This window comes from Lutra lutra, chromosome 1 (assembly GCF_902655055.1).
Source record: "Lutra lutra chromosome 1, mLutLut1.2, whole genome shotgun sequence".
NCBI classification, from domain to species: domain Eukaryota; kingdom Metazoa; phylum Chordata; class Mammalia; order Carnivora; family Mustelidae; genus Lutra; species Lutra lutra.
The window spans coordinates 186363739-186388404 of NC_062278.1; the positions used below are offsets into that span (position 1 = coordinate 186363739).

At 43.0% G+C, this 24666-nt stretch overlaps 1 protein-coding gene across 4 annotated transcripts in view; it reads left to right on the forward strand.

Moving 5' to 3' along the window:
- FRMD4B (FERM domain containing 4B) overlaps nt 1-24666 on the forward strand; it is a 332329-nt gene that overhangs the window by 133955 nt on the left and 173708 nt on the right. The window contains exon 1 of one of the 4 annotated variants that reach the window (XM_047746993.1): nt 22287-22657. The exons of 2 other annotated variants lie outside the window; for them this stretch is intronic. In XM_047746993.1, the coding sequence (XP_047602949.1) occupies nt 22496-22657 (162 nt within the window). In that variant the 5' untranslated portion in view covers nt 22287-22495. Of the gene's footprint in view, nt 1-22286; nt 22658-24666 lie in introns of those variants that run through there. One more of the 4 variants, XM_047746997.1, reaches the window with a different exon arrangement.

A 24666-nucleotide genomic window follows, 5' to 3' on the forward strand; every position in this document is an offset into this window, starting at 1 on the left:
CTTTAGCCCAGAATTCCAAGCAGTAGTTCTGAGACTCTATCTGATGGACTGGCTATGTCCCAAGTCCACTCCCATGCTCATCAGTTTATGCCAATTAGGTTTGCCCCTGAGGGTGGACAGGGGTCAACACAGGGGTTGTGTGAAGATAGATAACGTGTAAAATTGGGATTATAACATCAAGAAGGAGGATGGGTGCTAGTGGCCACCACACCACCAGGCCAACCTCTTGGCAATAGCTCATGATGTTCCTCAAGCCTTATTGGGACCGATGGTGACACACTACTACTCTTCCCCTCTAGGCATTGTTAACATTGCTGCCATAGATGTGGGGAAATGGAGCCCTGCCTAAGAATCTCCCTGGTTTATTGGTTTCCTTTCGAATGAATTTTTATTTGAAATCTCTCTACAGCCCAGTAGATCTGCCTCTCCAGAAGTTCAGGTGCCTAGCTCCAGGGAAATGACTAAGCCAGAATTTGCTAGTAACCTACTCCCTCTTCCATTCATGGTGTCTGATTTACAAAGAAGTGCTGAACCAAGTGAAAGGCAGTGTCCTGCTAAGACAGTTTGAATGGTAGAGAAATGGATACTGCTTTCCTGAAAACTCACTATGAGCCAGGGACTGTCGCTAGAGACACTGGAGGTATGCTCCTCATTAACATGGCGGTGGTTTCTCTGTTTTACAGATGACAAAGCAGAGCTTCTAGAGGGGCAACACAATTCCCCCAAGGGCTGAGAGTGGCTAGAGCAGAGCTGGGATTTTACCTCAGGTTGGGTAGAGCCTGACTTCAAACCCTGAAGCGTCCTTCTCACGTTGAACTTGGGAGCGAGCGCTCCAGTCTTCTCCCTCCTGTTTGAAATTCTCCCCAACCCCAGCGACCCACACCGTGCGAGTGGCCCTGTCGTCCCTCTGCCAAAATCCATCAGTATCTCAAAATGCTGTTGGGCTCCATCTCAGGAGAGCCTGTCTTGTTTACTGCCCTGTCCAAACCTACCCTGTCCATCCAGTGCAGCGAGCCCTGACTCTTTTCTGATTTCATTTCCCTATTTTACAGCACTTTCCATTCAAAATGTGCATGCCCAAGACCGCCTCCATCAAGCCCTGCTGTTGTTCCCCAAAGCTGGTGGGTTGTTTTATTAGTGTTCCATGGAGACAGGTTTGCTTTCCAAGGGCCTTCTGGAGAAAGTGTCTTGCTCACTGGGCGGAAACTTCAGATTACCAAAAATGGTGTCTGTGCGAGCGTTTGGCTCTTAAACCGCAGTGGTAGGGACAGTAGTGTTTTGCTAGCACATGGGGGAGCCCATGATTGCTCTACTATTAATTGAAAGGAAAGTCTCTTGTCTCAGAAATGCAGAGTTCTCCATTACTTCAAGGGGAACCGCCCAGGTCAGTTTTGCTCCTGAATTCCTTTTCAGACACAAATTTCCTCCCACTCGCACTCTCCTATGGATAGCAGTATCTCCTATCCATCATCTTAATCAGGGGTCAGCAGGCCATGACCTGTTTTTGTAAATAAAGTTTTTTTTCATTTTTTTTTTAAGATTTTATTTATTTGACAGAGAGAGCTCACAAGTAGAGAGAGAGAGAGAGAGGAGGAGGAAGCAGGCTCCCTGCCCAGCAGAGAGCCCGATGTGGGACTCGATCCCGGGACCCTGAGATCATGACCTGAGCTGAAGGCAGAGGCTTTTAACCCACTGAGCCACCCAGGCAGCCCTGTAAATAAAGTTTTATGGGCACACAGCCATGCCCGTTTGTGTATGTGTTGTCTCTGGCACATTTCCACTAAACGGCAGAGTTGCGTCGTCATAGCTGAGACCCATTGTCCCACAAAGGCTAAAATATTTACAGTCTCGCCCTTGACAAAAAAAGTTCTGAGCCTGATCTAGGTCAGTAAGTTCCATACATATTCCTCCCAAACTCCCAGCCCCCTTCCCCCAGGAATAAAACCTCACATGGCCTGGGCTCCCTCAAGGAAAAAAAAAAAATTGAATACCTGATGTTTGGAAGTGAAAGAGACAGTCTCAGCCTCAGTCCAATCTCAAAAAAAGCAAATGAGTGACACTTCTGTAACCACTTCCTATTTCTGGGCCCCTGGCAGACATTGCTAATCAACCATTGCACTCTTTCCCACAGAGCCTCAGATTCCTTCTTGAAAGCAAAGCCGAGGCAGGCCCTACTAATCAACCAGAGTTGGCATTTGAGTGGAAACCCCCTTTCTCTCTCTAGTCCAGTGGCCGCCATCAGGTCAGAGAATCACATAAGACAAAAATTCTTGAATCTTCTTTCGGTTGCCATGTCAGAGACAGACATAGCATCTCTTATTAAGTCCAGAGCTGGAAATTAATCCACTGTCTCTGTTTCTTTGATGAAGTCATTGGCTCATGATTAGGGCCCATGCTATACGAAAAATGCCTGTGCCTACTATTTAAAAATAGGAGATTTAGGACTCGGTGCAATGTCCCATGAGAGGCACCCAGGAACTGAGGTCCACTGAGAACATTCTAGAGTCCTATATCAATGTCATCCTCATTGAGTGGCTTCATGGATGGAACCACTGGGAATGTTTACGTCATTTCTTTCTTACTTACAGCTAAACCTTACTCTTTCTCCTGTTGTTGAATTCATATACGGTATTGCCATGGGCTAGAGTGGAGGTATTTAGATTATTACCGTAGCTTCCTTAAAGCAAGCCACACTCATCCTGTGTTCTGGTTGACTCAGATTTCAGGAAGCCCCTGCAGATGCTCTTTTCAAATGCTGGTGCAGTTAATTCCTCAAAAAACTGGGGTTAATGGTGATAGTTAAGAATCGACTAAAGATAGGTATCCATTGACAACTGCGGTGACCTTCCCCAAAAACCATATTTGCTGCCACAAAACAGACTGTTCTAAGGAGGAGGTGATATGCAAATTGCAAAAGAGGAGGTAGCATCGCTTTGCAGTTTCTTGCTGCTTTTCGCCTCCAGAAGTTGGAGAAGAGGACAGGAAGGAAAGTGAATATTTTACAAAGGAAATGAGGCAAGCCTATTTAAAGGGGCAGTTGGCAGGAGGAAGATACTCCATCCTGGCTGGGGAGCATCTGAGCGCGTGGAAGTGATAACTATTGACTGGAAGGACCTAGATGCACTGGAACACTTTGGTTTGAGCCTTGCACAGTTGGCATCGTGACAGCAATGTTGTAGGCACCGCTGTGGGGTGCTGGCTAGAATCCAGTGCAGGTTTTTCCAAGAGCCATTGTTCATTGAAACTGAAGCTTTAACTTTTAAGCGAGTGACAGAGTGAGCATGCCTTTGGCCATTTAAAAACCATTTAAAAACCAACCTTGGCAAAAGTTTTAGCATTTGGCACCTTGTGCCTTTTATGGAAAGGGAATAAGAAGTGCCCTCCCTGATGGCAGTAGTGGTGAGGGCCTTTTTAATAATATTTTAAGCTTTTAGATTTATGAGATCCCAATAAAATTAAGAATGTGGTGTTATTGATATTCTGTGGGTGAAAAAAATAAAAAGCAATGCATCCATCCCTGGAACAGATGGAAGAATTTAATATGTATTATACCTGAGGTGTCCTGTAACCAAATCATTGAAAATCCAAATGAATATTATTTGAAATCACTTTAATATAAAGACTGTTACTATTAATTCTGGGGTACTGTTTCACTAGGAGGGACCAAGTTAAATTTAAATTTGAGTTCGATGGAATGCCATGGAACTAGAAGGCCTTCCTACAGACCAGGAAACACGTCATCGTGGATTACTTAGTTTCTGGCACAGAGAAAGAAAGGACTAGAAAATGTGGTACCAGAGTAAACCAGACACTGTGGTGTATTTCAAGGCAAGGTCACTATGGTTTAACAATGGTTCTACCTTAGCTTGTATGTTAGCTTTTCTCAAAGGTGAGAGGCCTCATAGAGAACATCAGCTGTCTCTGCCACCTGCATCCCTTTACCTCCTTCTCTGGTAACAGGAACTTCCTTCACTGGGGGACATGTTCTTTCCACTCTCTGACCAAGTTGTTCAGTAGAGCTCATGCTACCCCACCCTCCTGGACCTTGGCATGGCTTCTGCTTCTGGCTGAGCTGATCACTACACACACCACCATCCCCTCCACGCAAACCACAGTGCTTACAAAAGTTCATCAGCATGCTCTCCCATGATTTAACCTACTGGAGCTGGCAGGGAAGAGCTGGCTCATGAGTAGGCTAGAAGGACATATGCCTGGAGCTGCCTTTGGTTGTGGGGGTCTTTTAATACCCTGTTGAGATAGCACACTTGAGAAAATGAGTGGACCATGCAAAGGAAGTATTGGCAAGGGCAAGAAGGAAGAAAAAGTTCTTGGCATCCTCAAGGCCCATTTGACCCTGCCTGTCCCCCCATTTAGGGAGGTTAAGAGAGTGGCAGGTTAGATTCAGAGAGTGGAAGAGAGGTAGACATTAGGGTATTCCAGACACCCAGACAATACCCTTCCTGTTTTGCTTTAATGAGTTAGAATTATGTTTCTGTTGTTTGCAAGCAAAGAGCTCTGGCAAATAAAGATATTACAGGCTCCGTGTAGCTGGCGCTGACACCCCACATTTCTCTTCTAGCTGCTGGACCACACTTCTAACCCCTTCCATTCTTGCCTGCTTCAGCAAGCTTTCCTGATGCTTGTTAATGTGCCAGCACTGGGCTAGCACTGCCCTAGGGGTAGACACACATGGATATAACAAGACCTCTTGCAGCCTTATTCCATTCCCATGGAATTTTGGGTTCTGATCCAACCAACTCCTCTTTCTCCATGCCTTGTTGATGTCCTCATTCTCACCCACTCATATGAACTTGACTTTTTATCTTTCTTGACCTACTTTGGTTGTGCCCAACTTCACCCAGTACCAAGTACTAAACCTACTGTTCTTTCTTGACTACTAGCCTCTGGATACCCCAGAGTCTGCCTCCAGTCTCTGAATTGAACCTGTCACTTCTTCACTACTCTATGCCTCAGTTTCACCATCTGTAAAATTGAGGTATTAATAATAACTATTCATAGACCATGGTAAGAATTAAAGGCTTAATGGATGCTTTATAACCAAAATCAATAGACTATAACCAAAGCTCTATCTGATACTTCTAAATCTAATAAACAAGTTTAAATGAAAAGTCACATTTTTCATCCTTAGTATTAAAGAAAATGATATGATGAAAATGATTAGATTAGAAAAAAGAAAGAACATGATTAGATTAGAAAGCCTGTAAATTTTTAATTTTTTGGAGTTCTATTACTGGACTGAAATCTCAGGGGAAAGAAATATATTTACATGTATTTTCTTTCTTTCTTTCTTTCTTTTTTTTTTTTTTTTTGGCATGTATTTCCTATTTGACTTTTCTTTAAGAGAACCCAGAAGAAAATATCTTTAGGGATAGACTTGTCTCTGATTTTAAGTAGAATTAAATGTGCAAAGAGAGACCAGTGTGGTGTGTGTGCATGTGTGTGCATTTGCATACAAGCACACATGTGTGAAATAGTGAGAGAGAGAATGCTACACCGTATTTCATAACTGGAGTACATTGGACTTGTAAGATCTGACCATGTCCTTAAGCCTCTTTTATTTTTAAGCTGATTGCATTTGATACATATTTACGGTTTCTGCACTTCAAAACCTGTCCAGCCTGTTTCTCTTCCCTGTGAAGGATCCTGTGACTCTACTTGAATAGTACCCAATGTTTCATAGTCTTGGGGGTAAGCAGTAACGGCAGGAATGAGGTCCGCTTCTCCACTTAACTGATGGGGAAGTTTCCCTCTTTCCTTGTTGAAATTTCCCCATCACTGAACCCTTTGCTTTGCTAGAAAAGTTTCTCTTGGAGAATGCTAGGTTACATGGCATTCTTTGTGATATTTGTTCTTCCTTGGTTAATGGAAGACACTGAATAGGTAGGCCAGTTTTAAAAGGGGGATGGTGATAATACTTCAGAGTTTTTGAGGACATGAGGATGGATCCATGTGCATATAACTCCCTAAATCAATGCTGGACATCTAGCTTCTTTTCTAAGGAATATCAGGAGGGATTAGATCTTCCTTTTCTAAGGAATACCCGTGTGTCCATTTGAGGTCCCTCAATCCACACTAAACCTCAAAGTACCTGTACGAGCCGGACAGTTCATACTAATGAGGAGGTGGGGATCTTATGTAACCTTCGTGTTTCCCCAGTGGAGATGCACACACAGGGTATCATCAGTATTATCTATACATCCGGCTAGTACTGGTATTCCTCCTGGCTGTTTTACAAACACATGGGCACTGTTCCTCTCCCACATTCTGTATGTGAATGAATAATACCAAAATCTGGACACGCCAAGATGGCGCTTCCTTCAAACAAAATAATCGCTCTGGATCTTTCTCACGACTTCCTTAGCCAGAGTTCTTTATCCCTTTCAATTGCTGTTTTTCATATATATTATTAATGATATATTGAGGTCAATTGTAGTACTAGCTCCTGAGGCCAGCAAACTCACCTCCGTTCATATCATAGTGTCTATAATCTGGGCGGCTCATTTGGGTTAGTTAGAGATCTAGGAGGCCTAGAGTTAACAAGGAAACCAACTTTGTACATCTTGAGGTTGATAATTGGTTCAATTTCATCCCACATATATTAATTAGGCCCTTACTATCTGTAGGATGCTGTGTTAGACTCTGGGATACAAAAATAATAAATCATACATCCTCCTGTGATGTAATATGCAGCTGATGAATCACTGAACTCTATTTCTGAAATTGGTAATACACCAGATGTGAATTAACTGAATTTAAATAAGATTAAATTTTTAAAAATTAATCATACATCCTGCCCTTGACAAAGTTCCAATCTAATGTAAACTGTATTGTTAAAGATCTCCCAAGGCAAAAGAGAAATCGCACATTAATTGGCTTAATTGATAAGGAAATCATATTATCTCACAGAAGTGGGCATCCCACACAGTGTTTGAAGACTCCAATTTCCCTTGTTGATCATTGGCTTGCTTGAATGGAATCTCTGTCTGGCTTCATCATCAGCTAGTGGTAAGGTGGCTCTGCCAGTTCTAGAAAACCTATCCCAGAAGCCCCCTCAAGAGACTTCGCCTTGGGTCTTAATGGCCAAGACTGTATCAGATGCCCTTCCTAAACCAATCATATGGGAATGAGAATGGGATTAGCATAATTAGTTTAAGCTACCTATTTTGGGTAGAATGGATGTTGGGTAATTGCCCTAGGACCACTTGGACAGGCGTAAGAAATAAGAAATTCACTCCAGTGTAGTATATGCGATGATAGGAATCTCTGAGGTTCCAGAAGAATTGTCTATACAGAGTTTACCATATTTGATTTTTTTAAAAATTTTATTTATTTATTTTATAGCGCAAGAGAGAGAGCATGGTGGGTAGAGGTAGAAGAGGAAGGAGAGAGAAACTCAAGCAGACTCTGTGCGGAGCGCAGAGCCCTAAGCAGACCTCGATCTCATGACCCTGAGATCATGACCTGAGCCGAAATCATGAGTCGGGCCCTTAACCAACTGTGCCACCCAGGCAGCCAGATTACCATATTTAATCATTCGTTGATGCAAAAACTTTTTTTTAACTAAGCTAAAAGCTTTTCTGAAGTTTGATTAGACTATAATGATTGTATCCCCTAATGTCTACCTCTGTGCTTCTTACACTGGGATCATGCACTGTTCTCAGTGGGTATTAGGAGGTGCCCTAAGGGTGTATGGGAAACCAAAATTAAACATTGTAGATCTTCCTGTACCAGCATTTTTACTTAGTGTATTTTTAAAAAGAAAATCAAAGATATATTATGGAGAAAAATACAAAATCTCCATGAATCTTTAAGATAAAAATTAGTGGGGGTGCCTGGGTGGCTTAGTGGGTTAAAGCCTCTGCCTTCGGTTCAGGTCATGATCTCAGGGTCCTGGGATCAAGCCCTGCATTGGGCTCTCTGCTGAGCGGGGAGCTCCTCCTCTCTCTCTCTCTGCTTCCTCCTCTCTCTCTCTCTGCCTGCCTCTCTCTGCTTCCTCCTCTCTCTCTCTCTGCCTGCCTCTCTGCCTACTTGTGATCTGTCTGTCAAATAAATAAATAAAATCTTTAAAAAAAAAAGATAAAAATAGGTGAATTCCATTTCCCATCGTTAAAATTGCTCTGGGACCCACCCTTGGCCCCTGAAGGCTCTGCCATGTAGTTTATTTGAATGGAATAGTTGAAAAGAGCCAGTCCGCATACATGTTACTCTTGTGGAAGGAAATTAAATTAGTCTGGATGCTCTCCTTTCCACACAACCATATTTCAGTGATTGTGGGCCTTGGAAAATTCTTCTCCAGCTTGAACATAATCCGATGGATGTTTTTGGTAGTTGTGTTTTATCATGTAAATAAAAATGTCTGCCATTTATTTAATTCTCTATTGAGTATCTTAAATTACTTATTTCAATTCTTTATCATCTCTGAAACTACATAGTGGCATGTATGGAAAATGACATTCAAAAAGAATGCCAGTAACTGTTGACATTCTCAACACTCTTGTAGTTAATCAGTTAACAGACTTAAGTATTCTGTTTTAGAAATAGAAACAGGGAGCAAATCCACAAGGCAAATGAGTTCAAGTCTTCTTATCTTGCTCCCAGCATAACTTGAAGTAATAGAAACAGAACTAGTTTCTGAACGTTCCAAGCACTCTTGAAAGGGGCTTTAGAGAATAAGCCACTTAGGAGGACAAATATGTCTTGTATAATCCCACTGCTACTGTCAAGACCTATTTGAATCAGGTCAAATTAAAATCAAGATGGTTCCACATATCACCTTCTTAGCACACAGTGTCCTCTGCTGTAGTAAGAAATATCTCACACTTAAGTCATCTGATCACCTTCCTAGGTCCCAACCATTTTTTCCCAGTCTTGTTTTTCATCCAAGAATTGCCCTAATTCAGCCTCATTTTATCCCCGCTTTTTCCTTGGAAGACACTTCTAGTCCTAAGGAGTAGTTTGCAAGCCTTTTTATTTTTGGCTCTCCGTTAATTCTAAGCTTTCTTTTAAATAACACTCTATTTGTTTAAGTGAGTGAGGCTCTTCTAGGATCATGGATAGCTTTTGCATGGGCATCGACTCAATGGTCAGGTTTATTGAGAACCTACTATGAGCCAGGTGCTAAGCGATGGCGGCACAAGGTGACAAGGTGGGCACTCGTGGTGTGTATTGTCTGGAGGGGTGTGATTAAACTGCTGTGATGGGGTACTCACTCTCCTGATATAATGGATCAACATTCAAGCTAAGCCTGGAAAGATAAATAGGAGTTCACTGGGTGAAATTCTGGGGTGAAGAAGAGTGTTCAGAACTGAAGGAACATCAGATAAAAAGCCTAGGGCAAAGGAGTTGCAACCCAAAGAGGACTGGTGTTGCCTTCTGTGATGAGGAAGAACATGGAGTAGGAATCACAGACAAGAAGCTGAAAAGGTGACTCAGAGTGTCAGAACAATCCTCGCAGTCCGATCTCATTATTTGAATTATTTCCTGGCTTAACCATCATTTTCCCTCAATAAGTAGAAACTTCAGCCCAAGTTGAATAAATAGAGAGATAATAGACTCCAGATTAATAGAGAGCTCTACATTTCTGTGTGAGCAATTCTCTTTGTTTTCAAGGACATTCGAGAGAATGAAATGGAAGTACCAGGCTTCATATTGGGGACACTCATTTCCAGGTTTGTCAGGAGATGAAAGCCTTTCTAAAGTTAGTGGAAAAATAGTGGAAACTGGACCATGCGCACACCACCGTACTCTTCTAAGCTGGGGGGTATGTGGTGAATTAAGTACCAGATATCAACCCACTTGGCCACTGCGTTTCAATCAATTTCATTTGCTGCTTAAACAACATACGTGAATTGGAAACTGCTGAGTTGAAAGAAAATCCAGCAATCCCTGCACTGAGGATTCTTCCCTTAAGACTTGTTTGTTACAGGGGCGCCTGGGTGGCTCAGTGGGTTAAGCCGCTGCCTTCGGCTCAGGTCATGATCTCAGGGTCCTGGGATCAAGTCCCACATCAGGCTCTCTGCTCGGCAGGGAGCCTGCTTCCCTCTCTCTCTCTCTCTCTCTCTCTGCCTGCCTCTTGTCTACTTGTGATCTCTCTCTGTCAAATAAATAAATAAAAATTAAAAAAAAAGACTTGTTTGTTACAAATAGGTTTTTTTTTTTCCTTCCTCTTAATCCTATTTTACCTTGAATGATTTCTCTAGAAGTATTTCAATTCTGATTATATTGTATTGCTTTCCTGGTATTCCTTTATTCCTTTTAAATAACTGTTTCATCCATACAGCATGATGTATCTGTTTAGATAACATGGACGATGTCTGGAGGGGCATACAAAAAACTAGAAATAGTGGTGGCCTTTGTGGAGGGGAGACGGGCAGGGCTGCCACTTCCTTATATAGCATTTTCATGCGGTTTAGATGAAAAGGATTGTTTCCTCAGAGCTATGAGTTGTGGCTTATCCAGCAGAGCCCAGGCTCGATTATAACCTCTCCTCACTTCCTCAGCCACATACCATTGTGCAGTAAACAACTTGAGCAATCTTACATGGCAGTTCTGGAAATCAGCTGGGAACCAGGATGGGAGAGAGAGGTAACATTTCATTCACTGTAGAATAACCTTTTGTATGATTTCATGTGCATTTCAGAATTAGAAATCAAAAAGTAATATGTGCTGATATAGCAAAGCAGGAAAAGGAAGGCCTCCAAAAAAAAAAATAATAATAATAATAATAAAAAACATCAAGTGAACCAAACTCAAAATCACTATCATTAATTTGATGTATTTTCCTGTGGTTTTTTTACCTGCCTGCATTTACTGAGTTTCACAGTAGAGTTCGTGTGCAGTACTGATTTCCTGCTTTTGTTTTTACTCTGTTTCATTAATAGACATTTTTTTCCAATCAAGAAATTCAAACACCTTTTCCTCAGAAATAAGTATTGTATGCTCATTGTAGAATATTCAGAAAATATAAGTAAAGGGTTAGGAGGTATTCTATTTTTTTAATTTATTGTTTGTTTGCTTATTGGTAAGAGCTTTATTGAGATAGAGTTCACTTTATGTGTTTAAAGTATATAGTTCAATGGCTTTTAGTATATTGACAGAGTTGTGTACTTCACTATAAGCTAAATTTATGACATTTTCATTGACTTAAAAAGAAACCCTGTAACTGTTAGCAGTCATTCCCCATTTCCCCTACCCTTCCTTCAGACCGCCCCACTGAGCCCTAGGCAACCACTACTTTCCATCCCTACTGACTTGCCTAATTTGGATATTTTATGTAAATGACATCATTTTTGCTGTCTTCTTTCACTTAGCATAGTTTTTTTTTTTTTTTTTTTGAGATTCATCCATGTTGTAGCATGGATCAGTATTTCCTCTTCTGTTGTTACTTATTTTTTATGATTGTTTGATTATTTATTCTTGATTAATTTAGTCACAAATCACAAAATTCACCCTTTTAAAGTACACAATTCAGTGGTTTTTAGTATATTCACAAGGTTGTACAGTGATCACCATAATCTAATTACAAATTATTTTCATTACTATAAAAAGATACCCCAGGGGCTGAGTCAGTTAAATGCCTGACTATTGATTTCCCCTCCGGTCATGATTTCAGGGTCATGAGATCAAGCCCCATGTTGAGCTCATGCTGGGTGTGGAACACGCTTAAGATTCTCTCTCTCCCTCTGCCCCTCCCCCTTTTCTCTTCTCTCTCTCTCTCTCTCTAAATAAATTTTTTTAATAAAATAAATTACAAAAAAAGAAATTCCATACCCATTGCTAGTCTCTTCCCATTCCATCCCCCCAAAACCCTGACAACCACTAACCTATTTTCAGTCTCTATGGATATATGGCTTTTTGTCTGGTTTCTTTTACTTAGCATAATATTTTCAAGATTTGTCTATGCTGTAGCATGTGTCATTCCTTCATCCCTTTCCGTGGCTGAGTAATATTCCTCTATATAGCTGTACCACCTGATATGTGTCCACTACCAAGTGACATCTGAGCTGTCTCCACTTTTTGACTCTTATCTATAATGCTGCTATAAACATTTGTGTGCAACTTTTTGGGTGAACATAACGGAACACATATTTCCATTCTCTTGGGAATATACCTCATTCCTTTTTATTGCTAACTCATCTTATATTATGTGGATATATCACTTTCTATTCAGTCTATTCATCAGCTGATAGATGTGTGGGTTGCTTCCACCATTTGGTTATTAGGAACGGTGTAGCTATGAGCATTTGTGTACAAGTTGGTTTTTTTAAACACCTGTTTTCAGTTCTTTAGCATATATACCTAGGAATGGAATTGCTGGGTCATAGGGTAATTCTCTGTTTAACCTTTTCATAAATCGCTTATCTTTTCCACAGTGGCTGTGCCCTATTTTACATTCATACCAACAATGTATGAGGTTCCTTTCTCCACATCCTTGCTGACTCTTGTTATTATCCTTCTTTTTGGTGGTAGCCATTCTAGTGGATGTGAAGTAGTATACCATTGTGGTTTGATTCGAATTCCCAAAGGATTCATGGTGTTGAGCATCTTTATATGTGCTTAGGAGGCATTCATATATCTGTTTTTTAAAAAATGTTTATGCAAATCCCTTGCTTTACTTTTAAATTGGCTTATTTGTCTTTTTCTGATTTAGTTGTAGCTCCTTATATACTCTGGATAAAAGTTCCTTATCAGATAAAAGATTTGCAAATATTTTTCCCAGTCAGTGGCTGGGCCCCCCCCCCCATTTTATTTATTGTATTTATTGTATTTGTACTGAAACACAAAAATTTTTAATTTTGAAGAAGGCCAATTTATTTAGTTTTTCTTTTGCTACTTATTCTTTTCATGGCATATCTAAGAAATCACTCTCTAATCCAGTGCCACAAAGATACACAATTATTTTTTTATTTCACTCTTAATTTTTAGTTCTTTGATCTATGTTGAGTTAATTTTTGTATACGATGTGATATAGAGGTTCGAATTCATTCCTTTGATGTTACTGTCCAGCTGTCCTACCACCATTTGCTGAAAACACTACGCTTTCCCATTGAGTGGTGTTGGTGCTCAAAAATCAGTTGACCATCAATGTGGATTGATTTCTGCACTTTTGATCCTTATTCCATTGTGTTATGTGTCTATCCTTACGCCAATACTAGTCTGTCTTGATTACTATGGCTTTGTGGTTAGTTTTGAAATGTAATCTATTGAACATAACAAAACATCCAACAAAACAGCTTAAACTATGTGAGGTCTTTGATTGTTTAAGTCTCACTGTGAGTTATCTGAAAATAGACTGCTCCCAGGTAGATCTGACATGTAAACAAAGTCATCAAAGACCCAGATTTGACCATCCCTTTTTCTCCTATCTTTGGTGTCAATGCATGTCCTCTTCGTCACAAGATAGCTGCTATGGCTCAAAGCATTGTGTCTTCATCCAACAATGCCCCAAGCAGGAATCAAGGAATAAGCTGACAAAATCCTTGTGTTCCATTTTTTCAGAGGAAATGTTTTCCAGAATTCTTTAGTGAGGCACCAGTTTAGCATCTGCCTTTGGCTCAGATCATGATCCCAGGGTCCTGGGATCAAGCCCCACATCAGGCTTTCTGCTCAGTAGGGACCCTGCTTCTCCCTCTCCCTCTGCCCCTTCTAATACCACCCCCATGTGGCTTCTCTGTCTCTCTCTCTCTCACACACACACAAACAAATCAAATCAAATAAAAACTTTTTAGAAAGCTTCACTTTACATCTTATTGACAGATGGAATGTCATGCTTTCCCTTAAATCAATCATAGTTCATTTCGGGGATAAGGAAAATGAAGACTCTGAAAAGAGGGATGGTTAATGAACAGACAGCCAACACCATCTGCCAAAATATATAAACAGTAAAAGAATAAATCAAAATCACCTGCAAACCCACCAGACTGAGATTATCATGGAATTTTTTTTAGAGTAAGGACATCTACCTTAAATTTCTTTGGTGCCAACTCCTTCTGGAGTGAAACTCCTGTTTCTTTCCTTTGTTATTGATTTAAGACCAGATCATGAAGTTCTTTTCCTCATTCTTCTCAAATACTGCCTAGAGCTCTCTAAGCTCTTGATCTGAAGAATATACAACTGTTTTCTCGACTCTGTGAAATCTCCAAAGGCCCTGGGCCTGTAACATGCTGCTTTCAGCTGCTTTCTCTTGTTGACAGTCCCTTTTGTAGTTGAGAATGCTACGTCACTAATATCAACTTTAAGTTAATTTTAGGAAAGCAAGATAAAATAAATACCTTTATATCTTTTTTTTTATTTTTGTTTTTTTGTTTTTACATGCCAACCTTTGCTTGTATTTTGTTCTTGCTGCCCAGGGCCAAATACTCGAAATTCCTAGTCAATCCTACCAAATCATTCTGTATTTTTTAGTAATAACAGGAAAATGTATTTTTTATAAGTTCTTTGTTTGATGGCCAGAGTATACCTAGTCTTGTGAGTTCTTACTACTTTGCAAACCTTTGATCTTGGCTGATTTCTCTTTTTCATTTTACTAGCTATTGCCACATACACAGTTTGATTGATCTTTGGAGAGTCAAGATTTTTTATGTATCTTTGGTTTTCTTCTTTCATTTATTGCATAGAAGTGAAGGTCCATTAGGTTTCAAGTAACTGCTTTTAACTCCCATAAAAAAATTCTAGGGGCGCCTGGGTGGCTCAGTGGGTTAAGCTGCTGCCTTCGGCTCAGGTCATGATCTCGGGGTCCTGGGATCGAGTCCCGCATCGGGCTCTCTGCTCAGCAGGGAGCCTGCTTCCCTCTCTCTCTCTCTCTCTCTCTCTCTGCCTGCCTCTCCGTCTACTTGTGATCTCTCTCTGTCAAATAAATAAATAAAATCTTAAAAAAAAAAATTCTATTACTTTTCATTTTCTTTTTCTTCTCATCACTGTTTTATTCTTACTTAAATTGGGTAAGTTCAAAGGGTGGGCATTTTGTCCCCTTCACTTCCTAGAGGGATAAATAAGTCCCAGAGCCATTCATACCCTATAAATTATAGTATGAGGCCAAAGAATACAAAATAAATACAAATACCAATACAAAAGAAATGGTCCTTTTGTCTCTCAAATTAGGATTGAAAAATTAGCAGGTATTTAAGATGCTTTTAAATGCTTTTCCCTCTGATCTTCAGCAAATCACCCAGCTTCTCTTTGCCTCAGTTTATTTATGCATGAAATGGGACCAGCAAATCCTTTCTCCTTTCTCAGAATACTGTGGAAATCAACTGATGCTACATGTGGAACTGACTTTATTTAGAAAAAAAGGTGCTATAGGGGCTTCTGGATGTCACCAATGGTTAATCAACCGACTCTTGGTTTCAGTTCAGGTCTTGATCTCAGGGTCCTGAGATCGAGCCAGGCATCAGTCTCCTCACTCAGTGGGAGGGTCTGCTTGAGACACTCTCTCCCTTTCCCTCTGCCCCTGCCCCTCCCCTCCTCTCTCTCAAATAAATAAATAAATCATTTTTTTAAAAGGTGCTAAATAGACCAATTTCTTACTATTTTAATTTTGTCCTAGTTGGTATGCGTGTAAATTAAGTATAAATAAAAGGTGACAAATTATGGGGGTGGGAGGTAAGTCACAACATTGATACTATTTCTTCTTTCAAGAAGAAGGTCAGCTCTTTCCCACTCACCTCTGTGGGCTTCTTTGGAACCAACATCCCCTCCAAGTGCTTTCTTATCTACATAGATGACTTCTAAAATTTGACTTGGCAGGAGCTTCCACTATCTGTTCAATGGATTAACTAGTAAAAATGGAGACAATGTGGCATCTAGTATGTTGCCCCCCTTTTTGTACCTCATACAATAAAGATAGCATCCCTCCTTTTTCCTTTGAGCAAGGAGAATTTGGCTTAATAAAATAAGAGATGAGATTTTTGAGGAAGATGAGAAGGTTTTGTTTTGTTTTGTTTCTTCCTTTTTTTTTTTCCTCAAGGAGTGGAATGAGTTTGCCAAAGGATAGAAAGTGGATAGATGCCTTCGTGCTGGATATTATTTAGTTTGTAGTGTTCTTAGATCTTTATGATGCCAAAAAGCCATTCAAAGTCAGGATGGTGGCTGCAGCCTACTGCTCAGCCTACTGCTCAGCCCTGGGCAATCTTAACTGGTTCCTTCCCCTTCCCGATTCTGCTACTTCCGCAGACTCCCTTCCATTGCCGCCTGCTTGAGTCCAAGACTGGAAGATCCTTCTCGCTCTCTCAGCCAAATGGAAAGAGGAGTGAACACAGGGATGGAGGGAAGAATAAGACCACCCGGCCTCTGGCTCAAGTGCGATCGAAGCAGAACTCCTCTCCCCACCAAGCCCTCCTACCTCTTCCTTGGTTGGGGTGGGATATAGAAGGGGGAGGGGCAAACAGAGCCCCTGAATGAGAAGCCTGCCTCTGCACAGTTGCTTTGAAGGGAGCACCTTCACCCATCACATCCTCACCCTGTTCTGCAGGTTAACGCCCTGGGGTCCCCAGGGAGGGGTCGGGGGTGAGAGAAATGTTGACTCCTTTGGCTTAGTTATGTAAGACATTCCCACAAGCCTACGCTAAGCCTTTTCTTCTCACCCTGGAACTCTACAGCTGCTGCCCAGATGGGCTTCCCTGCCTCTGCTACTGTTCAAACATCCTCTACTGCTGGTTTTTCTAAGTTCCACAAATCTGGGATCCGTCTTATCGTAGAGGACTCATTCTTACTGCTTTCTGCGTGGAACATTATTTGGAGCATTATTTGCGTGTGTCCTCCCCACCCCACCCCCCCGTACCTAGCTCTCTCCTACTCACCCCTCTGTCTCAGCTGCAGTGTCATGTGATGCATTCCCTGACCCTCCCCCACCCCACCCCCTGCCACATCCTATATTACATGTCTCCCTTATAACTCTTGTGGCAGTGCCCGCTTCCTCTTATTACTTGGTCAGTTGTCTGCCTTCCCCTGCTCTACTCTAAGACCCGCCGGACAGAGATCATCTCTGTTTTGTTACAGTGCATTCTAAGTACTTAGTCCCCTGCCTGACATATAATGCAAACTCAATACATAATTTTTTTTTAAGCTACAAGAGTATGTATTTGGGAAATGGAAGACCTTCTTTCTGTATTCACTCTTGAGACAAACAGTCATTCATTTGTCAGTTCAATAAGCATTTACTGGTTGCCTGCTATGTGCCAGCCACTGGGGAAACAGATATGAATAAGACCTTTTCCCTACTTCTTCCAGTGGTTTCTGAATGGGGGTAGCTCCTATCATACCTAGGGGCATTCACGATGTGTGGAAGTGTTTTTGTCACTGATGACATAATGACTGGGGGACTCCTGGCTGAGCCCAGATCACAAAACATCTTCCAGTGCAAGCGGTACTCTTCAACCGAGAGAGACCATCCAGCCACCCACCCCCAACACACCCTCAGGGCTTCCAGATAGAACTTATAGTCTAATAGAGAAAAGATGAAGTAGGGGAAATACCCTGTCATAGGAGAGATTCTGTAGCATTGCATGGCCCAAGGGAGATGTTAGTGTTGTACCTTGGCGTCATTGTGGTGGGAATTTTTGTAATGTGCCCCACAAAGTCTTTTCCCCAACTAAGGAGTCTCTAATTTAAATGAAACAATAAAACCAGAAGTCAAGTACCATAATAAAAATAGTTGATGATGAAAATGAACTATTCCACATTTTTATGATAAATCACCAAAAAGTAGGTGAAGATAATAGCAAATAGCATTCCAGTTCTTTCTCAAAGGACGTTAAGTTCATTATAACTCTCTGTAAGTTCCCGAAAAGCATCATAGGATGATTGTTACATTCTTCCCTCCCCAGTCTGTCTCTTGGGAGAAAATATCAAGAGGGAACAGTGTTTCCTCCCACGCAAGTCATGTAAGCGGAAGAGCAAAGTGTAGCATTTAACTAGACCAGGGATCATCAGTTTGCATGACTGACATTTTAGGTGAAGAGTTCTCTCTTGTGGAGGCTGACCTGGAGATTGGAGGATGTTGAGGGCCATCCCTGGCCTCTACCCAGCAGACACCAGTAGCATTCCCTCCGTCAGCTGTGACAACCAAAACTGTCTCCAGATATTGACAAATGCCCCAGAGGGAGGGACACAAAATTGCCCCTGATTGAGAGCCGTTGAACTAGATCTTGTTTTCTCATCCCCCTCAAGCCTGAGTCAGATATTCAAGCTCTATCAGAATTTAGCCATGCTGGCTTTTCAGGTGTGTAGACAATACTGTTCACAAATGTCCACTGGCACAGGGATGCCTGGGTGGCTCAGTGGTTTAAGCATCTGACTTGATTTCGGCTCAGGTCATGATCTCAGGATTGTGAGATCAAGCCCCGCTTTAGGCTCCATTCTGGGCATGGAGCCTGCTTCAGATTCCCTCTCCCCTTCTCCGTCTGCCCCTCTACCCTCCCCACCTCCTTGCACTCTCTCTGTCCAAAAAAAAAAAAAAATTTGTCCACTGGCAGTGAATTTTTCATGGGCAGAAGGGACCACTGGAAGCTGCTATGTTACCAACTGGCTCTCTCCTTCTAGAGACAGGAGTTGGCATCTCATGCTGTCTTCCCAGCATTGGGCTCTTCTTCCTGCTGATTGCTCAAAGGAAAACCTACAGGAGCCTCAGGGATAATGACAATTTCTCTTTTACCTCCGTAGCAGAACTCCCAGGTGTATGAGTAATGCTGTCACCTGAAGCATCTTTTTAAGTCTCCAGAGAGAGCTGCAGGAAATTACAGCGTATTGCAGGGAACTGTGATGCTGAAGAGGAAAGAAAGTCCTCTGAAAGAAAGAAAGAAAGAAAGAAAGAAAGAAAGAAAGAAAGAAAGAAAGAAAGAGAAAGAAAGAGGAAATTATGAGCAAGATAACTTTGTAGCCTGCTTGATTTAGCTCCCTTTCCACTGGAAATTTCAGACCAGCTTCAAGGGCGTGTGCCTGCGATCTGGTTTGTCCCATGTGGTTAGTCCATTTTAAGAATGATGCCACACTTGGGTCGCTCTTTTCTCCACAGCTGCACATCTGGGTTCAGTGGCCACCCTCCTCCCCCCATTGGTCCCTAGTGAGGAGGAACTTGCCCTTCCTTCCCTGTCCTAGAGCTCTGTACTTCTCCTTCTGCAGGAGAGGAAAGCTGTGTGGGGAAGAAGCAGCACCAGGGTGGATGTCAGTGCCTTTATTTGTCTTCGATCCAGCTCTGGGCATCCACGGCCTCTCCAAGTCCCCCAGCAAAGGGTGGCTGTGCTGCGGATGATGGAGCTTCAAAAAGCTTTTCGGGAACTTGAATGAAAGTGACAGACTTGCCCCCTGCAAACAAATCACCACCAACTGTGATCTCCAACCCAGAGAAAGAGATAGGAAAATAGATGTAGATGATGAGTTGAAATTTAAAAAGAAAAAAAAAAAGCCAAGAAACAAAAAAACACACACCTTACTTCTGTTTCATTGAAAAAAAAAATTTAAACAGATCATGATTTGCGTGGAGTGGTGATGGTGGTAGTTTGTTTTCTTTGGGTGCTTACCCTTTGCCAGCTGCTACACTAAACATTTTATATATGGAATATTTTATTTCATTTTCCCCAAAACCCTAGATAGTGGATTCTGATATTATCCCCATTTTATAGATGAGGACACTGAAGCTCTATGGGTTTTCAGAGCTTGTACGAGGTCTGAAAGAGCAGGGATTTAACTCAGGTGTCTTTCTCGTAGGAGTCTTGGCTCCTGCCAGCCATGTCCTACAACAGTGCTTTTCCCCCTGTAGTGTGAATCCTCCAGAGGCCGCGTGAGCACTGGGATTGCTGACCTCACACCAAGAGTTTCTGATTCTGGAGTGGGCTGAGAACTTGCATCTCTCACCAGTTCCCCCAGTGATGTTGATGCTGCTGGTTCAGGTCCTGCACTCTGAGAACCCTGACACCACATCCCACTTCCCAGAAAATAGTATAAGCACCGACTTCGAAAATCTGGAATGCAAATGACTGTGGTCAGAATTGAGCACTGACTGTAGACCTGGGCACAGAGAGATAAGAGCTCCAGTTTCTAGAACATGTCTTCTGAGAGCATGGTGTCATGAGACAGAGATAATTGACCTGTTGGAGGTTTTATTCTGGTATTCCCCTTGCTGCCCAACATTTCCGAGAATACAGTCACACTGCCTCATTAAATAAACGTACCACCTCCATTCACTCATACTAAAACTCCATTTTTGAAGTCCAGTAGTATTCCATTACAAGGATGACATTTCATTTTCAAACTATACGTAGTTCAGTTTCTTTTGATTCTGTAAGACCTAGTATATGCTGATTTTGTGTAAACACTGGGACCATTGTGTTTGGAAAACATCGCCAGAATGGTAATACTCATGAGCGCAGAGGGTAGACTTACTGCGAAGAATTGTTTCCAAATCTTGGATCAAGTCGTGTGTCCAATGAACTAATTCAACAAAAACTCTTGGGTGATTTTACTGGTAATAAGAATAAGTAAAAAGTAGTAGGAGAAATGTTATTTAAAATTTCCTGATTATGGGTCCTTCCAAAACAATAGGCACTTTGAGAACACATTTTTGCATCCTGACTGATTGAGTTTCACCTGAACTAAGATTCCAAAGGCACTTTTGAAACCTGAAATAAAGCTGATTTACTTGTCGATAATCTGTTCTGAAGCCTTCTGAGCTAGTTCAAGAGAAAGGCTTTGGCACCTTACCTCTCTGCCACTTAATAGCCAAGATAACAGCCCAGGTGTGAAACTACCAATAAAAAGACCATTGTCCTACAGATGAATTCAGGAAACAAATAACATCCTGAAATTGGCTTCAGTGCTTTTGCTATAAGAAAGTGAGTTGGAGGGGTGCCTGGGTGGCTCAGTGGGTTGAGCCGCTGCCTTCGGCTCAGGTCATGATCTCAGGGTTATGGGATCGAGTTCCGCATCGGGCTCTCTGCTCAGCAGGGAGCCTGCTTCCCTCTCTCTCTCTCTCTGCCTGCCTCTCTGTCTACTTGTGATCTCTCAAAAAAATAAAAAAGAAAAAAAAAGAAAGTGAGTTGGAGGAAATCAGAGGGGAGAGAAACCATGAGAGACTGTGGACTCTGAGAAACAAACTGAGGGTTTTGGACGGGAGAGGGGTGGGGGGTTGGGTGAGCCTGGTGGTGGGTATTATGGAGGGCACGTATTGCATGGAGCACTGGTGTGGTGCATAAACAATGAATTTTGGAACACTGAAAAAAAATAAAAATTTAAAAAATGTTATACTATTATACGGTACTGAATTCTACACATATTCTAAAGGGAAACAGAGACTGGTGGTATGTGGGCTCCTTGGGCTCCTTTTCCCAAATGCCTTAGGCAATATCAATTCCAGGGGGATAACTTCAACAACAACCACAACAACAAAACACTAATTGTCTGGTGACTTCAGGCGTAGTCCGTTTTCCTTCAGTTTTGAGTCAGGAATAAACTACCTGCGCTGTTTTGTGCTAACAGCTGCGGCTAGACATATCCAGAGGCTGAATTTTCCAGAACCCAAGCAAGGATTCTCTTGTGAGCTTCTACGTTCCAGCAGTGACTGGAAGCTATTTGCGAAAGACCAAGAGCACTCTTTGTTTTGCTCAGGAACAGACTGCTGCAAGGGAATCAGCACAGTGGATATGTAGGTGGGGGACCCTGCCCTCCGGCTGGCAACAACAACGAGCAGGTTGTCATTTTCTTGGAGACCCTCACATGAGGAGCAAAGGCGAGTTGTGCAGCCTCGCAGGCACTTAGTTGCTCTGAGACTGGTGTCTTCATCTCCTGCCTCCAGCACAACCAAGGAAACGTTCAGGGCTAATTCCCCCAGGGAAGTGGGGTCCACAGGGATGCTGTGGACGGTTTTTTCCCCCCTCCTGCCTCTGTGGCTGCCCAGAGGTATTTATCAGCGTGTGCAGAGCAAAGCCCCTGTAGTGTAAAGTAAAATGCTCCCCAAAGCGGTTTAGGAGACGGGGCGTGTGTGTGTGTGTGTGTGTGTGTGTGTGTGTGTGTGTGTGTGTGTGTGCAGAGAACGTGCGAGCAAGAGCGCTGAAATGCAGCTCTCGTCTTTGCATGCCAGGAGTCGCTCCACGTCCCCCTCTGCCCAGCGCACTCGGGGAGCGCCAGGGGGAGTCCTCGCAGGCCAGGGCTTCCCGCGCCCCGGGAGCGCCGAGGGCTCGCCTGGCGGAGCTTAGCGCAGCTCGCTCGGCGCTGCCAGCCGGCGGAGCGGGCGGGGGCGGACACTGGGCTTCTGTGTGCCAGCCGCAGCCGTTGGCTGGCGGGCGCCCAATCCCGGGGCATGCCGCCGGAGGCTGGCCTGGACGCACGGTGAAAGACGAGTTTGGTGGCAGGCTTGACCCCCCGGGCTGCCCGCAGAAGCCGGCGGCGGGAGCCTCGGCGGTCGGGCCGCGGCGGCGGGGCTGGGCTGGGCTGGGCTGCAGCGGTGGGAGCCGGGCCGCCCCGGGGTCCCAGGGAAGGGGGCGGCATGGCTTCGGTGTTCATGTGCGGCGTGGAGGACCTGCTGTTCAGCGGCAGCCGCTTCGTGTGGAACTTGACCGTGTCCACGCTGCGGAGATGGTACACGGAGAGGCTGCGGGCTTGCCACCAGGTGCTGCGGACGTGGTGCGGGCTGCGGGACGTGTACCAGGTGAGCCAGGGCGCGCGGCGCCGCGGGGCCCTCGCAGGATGCCGGGCGCTCTTGGGAAGCCGGTTCCACCTGTATGATTTGATTCTCTCTTTCTCTCCTTCCACCTCTTTTTTTAAACTCCCAGCGGGCTGCTTGATTCCTGGGTTCAGTGTTCAGCATCCGTGGATAACTGTTGCCTGACAAAGCTTGTGAATTTTCCCTACTGGGCATGGGGACACTTGCGAGTTAGCACCAGCATTTGCAGACATCTGGTTCAGAGCGATGGTGTACTGCCTGGCACCTAGCTCAGAAAGCTAGCTAGCTGGAGCTTTGCAGCAGAGGGTCTGCGGGAAGCGACTTTGACATTCAGATGATTCCTCCTTTTTTGCTTTATTAGGGTGGATGGGGGTGAGCACTTCAGGACCGAGGATTTCACACCGATTTATGGTCAGAGGGGCCTTGCTGGATGGGCATTCTTTCCTTTGATTTTATTTCAGTTTTCCACCAGGCAGCCCCAACTTGCAAGGCAGAGCCAGGAAAAGCTGATTCGCTGTCTACTGGCTTTTGGAGGAAGGACAGCAAATTGTGAACACTTAGCAGGAGGATGATGGCTAGGGTAGGGAGGGGTGGCCTCGCAGATGGTTGGAATGCTTACGTTTGGGTTTACTCCGCTCACACAACACAGCCTCTTTATTTCCCTGCTAGGTCCCATCCTGCAGGCAAAAAATGCAGCAACTTTGTTCAACTAGGAGACCGTTCATCTTCTCGAGGACTGCAGCTTCCCTGGATTTTTTTTTTTTTCTTTTTGACAGTCATTTGTGGATTTAAAAGTCCTTTGCCTGGGTTGGTTAATATCTTTGAGATTAAAAAAAAAAATCTACATTGCATTTAGGAAGATTATACCTGGTGTTTACTATGTGACTGTATCATCACGTTTTCTTCCCTGTGATGTGGAAGCAGCTCTATTACAGTTCCTGGATGCCCCCTACCCTGACCCCGTGCCCACTATGGCTATCATTTATATCTCATCATACTGGGTCCTATATGTGATCAAGGCTCTGGTTTTGGCAAGCTGTAGTCTTCCATCCATCAAGCAAAATGAAAAGAGCAACCCCTGAGGTTAAACTGAGGGGATGTAAAGAACCAGCATCCCCTTGTCATTGTTGATGTCCGTCCGTATCATCCTTGTTACAACGTGAGCGGCATTTCCTTCATGCTCTCAGGACTCCTGCTTTAGAAAACATGTCTGTGATGTCTTGCATTTTGGGAAAATTCAGAAGCCAGACTGAGATGCAGGATGGCCTGTGGGGGGTTTGAGAGTATTATGGAGCCGTGGACATATGCCTTCTGGCCACAGTACACAGATTTTGGGAGCCAGAAGTGTCCGCGTCTCAGTCTTTTTGTCTTTAGGGAAATCATTGTTGCATTGGTCTGTAGGAGAAGTGACCCCCATAGAGTTTTGTTTTTGCTTTTCAATGTTGGAGAAACTTTCAAATGTAGAACAAAAATATTGGAACCAAACAGACAGCCTCTATGTATCTCTGCTCAAGGTTCAGGGGACGTATTCCTTATTTCTTTGCTGTTAGTGACTAATGAGGTTAGGTTCCCGAATCCTGAGACACACACACACACCCCCCATCATGGATTCTCTGTAAGTTTTATTCAATCATTATTCGTTAGCAGAACAGCAGCTTGAAGGACTATCCTACTAAATTGTAAGTTCTTTTCTGTAAAATGGGTGGTTACTGAGTCACAATCCTCTCATGATAATAAGAAAGAGCATCTAAAATAATGGTAGCCATTTTTATGCATATACTCATAAGCAGGAAATGATCTCTAAAGTTTCCTGGGCTTTGGGAGAAGTAAGAATTCTCAAAATATTTTAAAACTTGGGAGAATCATGGATTTCTTAATTGTACAACACAAGTTAATTGTTAGCAAAGAAACACCATTTTCATGAATGTCTTTTAAATACTGAGCAAGAAAATAGTGACTTAAATATGTATAGAACTGAAAGGCAGTAATATGAA